Source organism: Portunus trituberculatus, chromosome 23 (genome assembly GCF_017591435.1).
Source record: "Portunus trituberculatus isolate SZX2019 chromosome 23, ASM1759143v1, whole genome shotgun sequence".
NCBI classification, from domain to species: Eukaryota; Metazoa; Arthropoda; class Malacostraca; order Decapoda; family Portunidae; genus Portunus; species Portunus trituberculatus.
Genome location: NC_059277.1, coordinates 6,889,375 through 6,897,269, shown reverse-complemented (window position 1 = coordinate 6,897,269; position 7,895 = coordinate 6,889,375). Strand labels below are relative to the sequence as shown.

Sequence of the window (7,895 nt, the reverse complement as noted above, 5' to 3'; positions counted from 1 at the left end):
TAAGTCTCAATGTGCTCTATACGTCCTCAGCGGGAGGCCAAAGTCAACGTGGCCCGGGCGAGGCACGCGGCAGTAAAAGTGAGCCTGGTGGTGTGAGAGCGGCGCGGCGAGTGTGCACCCTGAGGTGACGCGGTGTCGAGGGCGGCGTGGTGGTGCTGCTGACGGTGTTGTTGCGGCGCCGAGCCCAGACAGCTGACCTGAAGCACGCATCGCTTCTTTGGCGTGGTGGTGTCGCCACCTCAAGGGCGGCCAGTGTCAATATCAGCAGCTGGCGGCCAGATGGGGCCCCGCGGGATGCGGCAGGATGAGGCGGGGCACAGCGGGAAGGAAGTGCCCACGCTGGTAAGACTGCGGGGGGAGGGCAGCGCCTGGGACTGTGTGGCGGCGGAGCCTCTGCGGCGGAGGAGTAGCAGCGCCACCTCAGACGTGGGTCTCCTCACGCCCTCAGGCTCCCGCAACAAGCCCCCTGCCACCTGGAGGTTCTCCGTGCCCCTCACCCCAGGCAGGCTGCCCCTCAGCCCCAAGGCAGGCCAGGACAAGGCATTTGACGCGGGACAGGACTTCCGCGGCAAGGTTTCCGGCCACAGCCTATCCAGGGGTGCCCGCGCGGGGCTGCTGCGAAGGCTGGCACTCAGGATCAAGGAGGGCTGCCTCAAGTAAGTCTGTGACGCCCTCGCTACCTCCCCTGCAGGAGCTCGCTTCTCTCTCTCTCTCTCTCTCTCTCTCTCTCTCTCTCTCTCTCTCTCTCTCTCTCTCTCTCTCTCTCTCTCTCTCTCTCTCTCTCTCTCCAGCAGCAGTGATCTGAGGGAAAGGGTTTGAAGGACGTATTCAGGTATCCTTTGTCGGGTCTGTGGGGCAGGACGCGCCTTGCCGGGGACGCGGCAGAAACCCCGTCAGGACGGACCGTGGTGTCACGAGGGTTTCTTTGTCAGGCGATGACGGCGCGGAAAGTCCCGCCAGCGGCGACTCTCCTCCCCGAGGCGCTGGCAGCTACGGGAAGGAGGCTCTACGCGGCGGTCACTGGCCTTGAGGTGGTCAGCTTTGGGTCTCGTTGAACGAGGGCGGCAAGATGAAGGCGGCACGAAGTAGTGGTGGGCGTGAGGCAAACTTAAAGAGGCAGGTGGAGTGTGACAGCGGCAGGGCGGCGGTCAGGTGACGAAGTGCTTCGCGCCGCCATGAATCACTGCACGCTGGGCAAGGCGCGGGCTAATCTTGGCGTGGCGAGGACCACCTGAGGAATCTGGCGGGCCTAGCGAGGCAGGTCAGCGTGATGCGTGGTGCCCAGCGCCTGCTTAGGCTTGTGCCGGGGCGGAGGGAGGCACGGATTCGAGGGGCGCCGGGGCTGAATCACTTGAATATTGCAGGGAGTTAAAGGTGTTCTTGTGTTGGCTGGCGCCGCGGAGGGTTGGAGGGTCAGCGCCGCCTTGCCTCGCCGCCCGCCCCGTCGCGCGCCGCCACTGTGGAGGCCGCGGGCAGCGCTGAGTCGGTGCTCGCCCCTCGCCATCGGTGCTCCGCCGCGGACGGAGGACACCTTGGCGGTGGGGCAGCGCTCCCCCGCGTTATTGTGAGTGAGTGTGGCGCCGAGGGCCAGGCCGGCGGGTCGGGGTAGCTGGCGCCTCGGGCAGGCAGTAGTGGCCGTGGTCAGCCCGGCAAGCACCATCACCATCATCAGCCCGCCTCTCACTCGTGCCGCTGCAACGCGTCACCCGCCCAAGGCCCACCACAGGTAAGACGGCCACCTGACGCCAGCTGCACCACGACCACTACGGCGTGAAGAGCCTCCCCCATTCCTGGCGGTGCCACTACCGTGCCCTGCTGCGTGCTCGTTACTCCCCAGCTGGGCAAGATAGAAGTCTTTGCGTGCAACACACTGGTACATTATAATTGACTTGGAGGAGTTATGTGTGGCGTGGCTGTGCGGCAGATGGCGGTGTGACCGATGGCGTGTTGGCCCATAAACCTGTCCATCCTGCAGGACGGGGCGGGCACAGGTGGGTGGTGGTGGCCAAGGAGAGGCAAGTGGCGTGGTTTCCTGACCTCGGGGACTTGTTTGCTGCATTACATCTCCAGACAGTTGTAATCTTTACTAATGTTGGTGAGGCTGAGCATTGGAGGTGCGAAAGATGAAGGAGGTGCCTGGTGACGGTGTACTTATGTAGGCTGCCCCGCCCCGCCCCGCCCCGCCCCGTGCAAAGCCGGGTGAGGGGCAGCGGCACCTGGTCGGCATCGGGCGCCTTTAATGGCCCATTTTGAGAAGTCAGGAACGCGGAGTGACATTGCTAATAATCCTTTTTCTCGCGACTGGCGCTCAAGGCCGTCCGCGCGCCGCCTTGACGCCAAGGATTTCCCGCCACGCAGCAGGTGCAGCGCCCCCTCCCTCTCCCCTCTCACTTCCCAACAGCAGGCAGCCCTCCCCTGGATCCTGTGGCGTCAGGTCACTGGGAAGTAACGATTGGCACGGCGCGGTGCAGCAGTGCGGTCATCGGGCAACAACTGCACCCTGACCCCCACCCCCCTGCCCCTTCCGTCCCTTCTCTGTCCCAGCAACGTCATGTGACGGCAAGGGAGCGCTGCCCCTCCTGCCGACGTGACTGAGGCGTGGCGGCCGTCACGCCCAGGGGCCGCGCTGCCCATTAGGCGCCCCTCGAGCCGCGGACGTTCTCCGCTGCCTCATTTACCGCGATAAAAAACGACCGTAACAAAGCTCCGCCCTGGAGCGACACTCGTCGGGCAGCACCACGGGGCACACTGGGGGGCACGCGACACAGTCACGCACCGCAGGGGAAAAAACTCACTACTTCCGGTTCAAAGGAAACCCGCATAAAAACAGCACCACAAGGACACCAACACGTGACTCTTGCCGCCCCTTGACCCTCGACCCACAGCGGTGGCGCGGCGAGGCAGAGGGTCATGGTGGGACAGTGATGGTGGAGGGTGGGAGGAGGGCCAGTGAGAACAGGGAAGGGGAGCACCTGAGGGAAAGGATGACACAGGAGTTTGTTGAGGCGTGGCAGTTTGGGGCAGACACAGTTGGCTGATAACTCATTGTGTGAACTGGGAAGCAAGAAAGTGAAGGAAGGTCTTTTATCTCCCTTTCTCTCTTTTTGTGTTGTTAAATACGACTCTCCTTGATACGTGTATGAAAGAAGAACGTGAGTTAATCAAGTTTTGGCGCCACAAAAGTAACAAAAGAATCACGCTATTTCTACCAATAATGTGCCGGAAGTCTCCCTCCATTTTTTTTTTTTTGGAGCTCTTAAATATGAATCTCCTTAATACGAATATATACATATGAGAACGCAAAATCAATCAAGTTGCGACGTTACAAAAGGTAACAAAGGAATAAAATAACCCGCTACTTCACCTGCCTAGAAAATCCTTATAAACCAACTATACCATTTCAACTTTTTTCTCGTGCCCTCAAATACAAATCCCTTTGACCAAATAAAAGCAACAGCTTCAACAAACCACGGCACTACAAGGTCAAAAAACACATAATAACAATAAAAAACGAAAGAGAATAATTATAAACCAACATTCCCATTTCAACTTTGTCCCGTTGTCTCAGATATAAATCCCCTTGACAAAAACAACAACAAAATACAATAACTTAAATAAACCACGGCACTACATGGTTTAAAAAAAAAAAAAAACATAAAAACAATAAAAACGAAAGAGAATAATTATAAACTAACATTCCCATTTTCAACTTTTTCTCTTCGTCTCAAATAAAAAAAAAAAAAAAATCACGGCACTACAAGATTTAAAAAAAAAAAAAACATAATAAAAGTAAAACTGTCAAAAAAAATTAATATACACTCGAACTATCTACTAAGAAGCACAATTGAAGCATAACACCACAGAGCCACCTGGTGCTTGTGTCGGGGTGAAGGCCATTGCTGTGGTGAAGGTTGCAATGCGGGAGGTGATGTGTTGGGGAGGAAGGGAGTGAAAGGGAGGAGAAGAGAGGGGAAGGGAGGGGAGTTTGAGCTAGGAAGTGAGGCGCCATTAAGGAGAAGGGGGAGGAAGAGGACAAGAGGAATAAGAGGAGGGGGGAAAGAAAGACAGGAAAGGGAAGGAGAGAAAATAAATGGAGGTATATGAGAGAGAGAGAGAGAGAGAGAGAGAGAGAGAGAGAGAGAGAGAGAGAGAGAGAGAGAGAGAGAGAGAGAGAGAGAGAGAGAGAGAGAGAGAGAGATGAGGTAATAGAGGAATAGAAGAAAGAGATAAAGAAAATTACAGGCTAAAGGAGAAAAAAAAAAAAACGAGGGAGAAGGAAGGAAGGAAGGAAGGAAGAAGGAAGTATAAAGAAATGCATAAAGAATAGGGGAAAAATAGGAAAGGCGAGGAAGACTTAAAGAGAAGGAATAAGATAAGTAAGAAAGACAGAAGAAAGAAAGAAAAAGAAAAGAAATACAAGTAGAATATAAAAAACAAAGTAAGAAAATAAGGAAAGAAGATTAATAAAGAACCAAAGAACATGAAAAAAGATAGAAAGTGAGAAAATAACGGGAGAGAGAGAGAGAGAGAGAGAGAGAGAGAGAGAGAGAGAGAGAGAGAAGGGGGGAGGGACGGAAACATAACAATTAGTTTAAGTAGGTAAGTATTTTCTTTCACCGTCGACTAAAGACTTAACATAACACGTCTCTGTCTTTATCCTTCCTTCCTTCCTTCCTTCCTTCCTTCCTTCCTTCCTTGCTTCCGTCCGTCCGTCCGTCCGTCCTTCCTTCCTTCCTTCCTTCCTTCCTTTTATTCTTTTCACTTCACACAAAAGGGAACACACCAAAGACTATAAAAGAGACGTCTAGAGAGAGAGAGAGAGAGAGAGAGAGAGAGAGAGAGAGAGAGAGAGAGAGAGAGAGAGAGAGAGAGAGAGAGAGAGATACGAACACATAGCTGAAGAAACAAAGAAACTATTAAATAAACAATAATGTCGTAAGCAACACTACAGAAAAGAAACAATAAAAGAAATGATAAAAAAGAAAGCTGTCTTAATTTTCTCTATTTTTCTCTTCTTCCTTTCTTTTATGTCATTTCCTCCACATTCCTTCCTTTACCTTCATTTTCTTTCCTTCATCTTTGCTTATTCCTTTCATTTCACCATCCCTTCCCATTTCCCTGCTTTTCCGTCATTTTCTTTCCTTCTTCATTTTCCATTCCTTTCCTTTTTCCCTCCCTCTCCTCTCCTACCTTCCTATCCTTTCTCCCTTTCCTTTCCTATCCTTCTCTCTTCCCTCCATTCCTCGTAGTTTAGAAATGTGTGCGTGGTCTGTGTGTGTGTGTGTGTGTGTGTGTGTGTGTGTGTGTGTGTGTGTGTGTGTGTGTGTGTGTGTGTGTGTGTGTGTGTGTGTGTGTGTGTGTGTGTGTGTGTGTGTGTGTGTGTGTGTGTGTGTGTGTGTGTGTGTGTGTGTGTGTGTGTGTGTGTGTGTGTGCGGGTGGGGTGTGCGGATGAGTGAGTGTGTATACAATCATGGAAATATTTTTAGGGTGAGGTGAATAGCATGCGTGAGTGTGCATGAGCGTATACTTATGCTGCAACCTCTAGGCATACGTGTATTTTTTTTATAGACGGAACGCATGCATGACTGATGGCTCATAGTGTGTGTGTGTGCGCGCGTTTGGTATATAGAAACGCTTAGCTCTCTCGCCACTACTTTCCAAAGGCCACAGAGAAGATAAGCCTGGTTTTAAGAGCATTTCTCCTGTTAACAATGCAGAAATCTTGTTAATCTGCCACTAGAACCATAAAAAGCACCCTTAGAAACCTGCGTAACTTCAACTAGAGCCTTTGGAATGTAGTAGAGGCGCGGCGCAGAAGTGTGTGGCTATGTATACCCTATGTACGCCCTCTGAGCAGCGGTGTTGACTCCTACAGGTACAGACACACGCGGATCAGTAGCAAGAAAATGCGCAAGCGTGTGGTGCAGAAGAACGGAGAGTGCAATGTGTCCCCTTCCAACGTGGCCAAGAGAAGGAGACGGTACCTGCAGGATATTTTCACTACACTGGTCGACATACAGGTAAATAAGTCTTCTCTCATTTTTTGTTAACCTATCTCTAATCTGAGTTGCCTTTTCCCTACCTATTTCTTCGGCCTATAGGTAAATAGTCTTCTCTCAGCCTATGTTTGCTTGTCTTGATTTCGTTTTTTTTTTTTTAGTTCTTCACTCATCCTTCTCTTAGCTTTTGTTTACCTATCTTAATCTGAGTTGCCTTTTCCCTATACCTATTTCTTCAGCCTACAGGTAAATAGTCTTCCCTCAGCCTCTGTTTATTCATCTTAATTTCGTCTTTTCCTAGTTCTTCACATGTACTATTCTTTCTCTCAGCTTTTGTTAACCTATCTTTAATCTGAGTTGCTTTTCCCTACTTATTTCTTCAGCATGTAGGTAAATAGTCTTCTCTCAGCCTCTATTTACCTATTCTAATTTCAGTTACCTCTTTCTAGTCCTTCACTTACACTACTCCTTCTTTGAGTTTTGGTTAACTTATCTTAATCTGAGTTGTATTTTGCCTACCTATTTTTTAGCACACGTAAACATAGTCTTCCCTCAGCCTCTGTTTATTCGTCTTAATTTCGTCTTTTCCTAGTTCTTCACATATACTAATCCTTTTCTCAGCTTTTGTTAACCTATCTTTAATCTGAGTTGCTTTTTCCCTACCTATTTCTTCAACATACAGGTAAATAGTCTTTTCTCAGCCTGTGTTTGCCTATCTTGATTTCAGTTGTCTCCTCCTAGTCCTTCATTTATACAATCCCTTCCCTATTTCCTCAACATACAGGTATATTAAGTATTCTCCCAGTCTTTCTTCACTTGTCTTTAACCTTATCGTAGTTGTAACACTTCATCGATTTGAGTTTTTTTTTTTTCTTTATGTAAGAGGGAGAACTGTTAAGGGCAAAAAACAAAAATATTAGAAAAAAAAAAAACCCACTGGAATTGCAGCCTTGTTCTAATCCCTTACCCGTTTCATTCCTTTACTATTTCAACATACAGGTAACTCAAGCCTTACTGCAACTCTTCTCTTCCTGTCTTAGCCACCTTCAGTGTTAGTAGCACGTCAGTAACTTTTTTTTTCCTTAGACTAGGTAGTAATACATTCCCTTTACCTCACTTCCTCCTCATATCTGCTCCTCCTTCTTCGTAGTATACTTCAATACTTCACAGTTTTCCTTTCTTTTAATTCTCTTTCTCTCGTAGCTCTTGTTGCACTTCTTCCCTTCGCTTCACTGCCGTCCAAGCACCTCATTCAATTCCCTCCCTTTACTTCCCATTCCTTTCTCTCATTTCTCCTTATCTCCCTCACACGAGCACAAACCATTCCTTCACACCATCTTCAACACCTCAGTTTTTCCCCTCAACACTCTTACACGGCTCGCTTCACTTCCCTTCACTCCACCACCTCTCTCTCTCTCTCTCTCTCTCTCTCTCTCTCTCTCTCTCTCTCTCATGTTCCTCAATACCTACTTGCCTTCACCCCAAGACCTCACCTTCTAACTCTACCGTGCCCTGCCGTCATGAATCTTAACTCTTCATCAAGTGTGTATATTTCCTGGCTCTTTTTTACCCGAGTCAATATTCCGAGACACGCTGGGGGATGGAAGCATTGGGAGGGCAAGGGAGAGGGCGTCAGGGAGTCAGGGAACTGCATATTCGTGTGTGTAATTAATTCCGTGACGAGCAAATCACACGCCAGCGTCTGCAGCAGCGAGGCGAGTGGGTGGGTGGCGGAGAAGCTACGTAATTGCTAACGTGGTGTTCCGCAGTGCAATGTTTTGAGCCTTTGTGGTCCTGGTGGAGCGCATGAGAGGTAGACTGGGCTTTGTAAGGGGTTTTGTAAAGGAAAGGGTGGTAAAGATGTTTGGGGTTTTGTTTTCAAGTGTCAGTGTTCTG

General features: G+C 49.7%; 1 protein-coding gene across 6 annotated transcripts in view; it reads left to right on the top strand.

The window, feature by feature from the left end:
• The window catches only part of LOC123507712 (ATP-sensitive inward rectifier potassium channel 12-like), an 83,078-nt gene that overhangs the window by 55,087 nt on the left and 20,096 nt on the right, over positions 1-7,895 (top strand). For 5 of the 6 annotated variants that reach the window (XM_045260861.1, XM_045260859.1, XM_045260860.1 and 2 more), the window contains one exon: positions 5,876-6,020. In XM_045260861.1, the coding sequence (XP_045116796.1) occupies positions 5,876-6,020 (145 nt within the window). Of the gene's footprint in view, positions 657-5,875; positions 6,021-7,895 lie in introns of all 6 variants that reach the window. The other variant, XM_045260862.1, reaches the window with a different exon arrangement.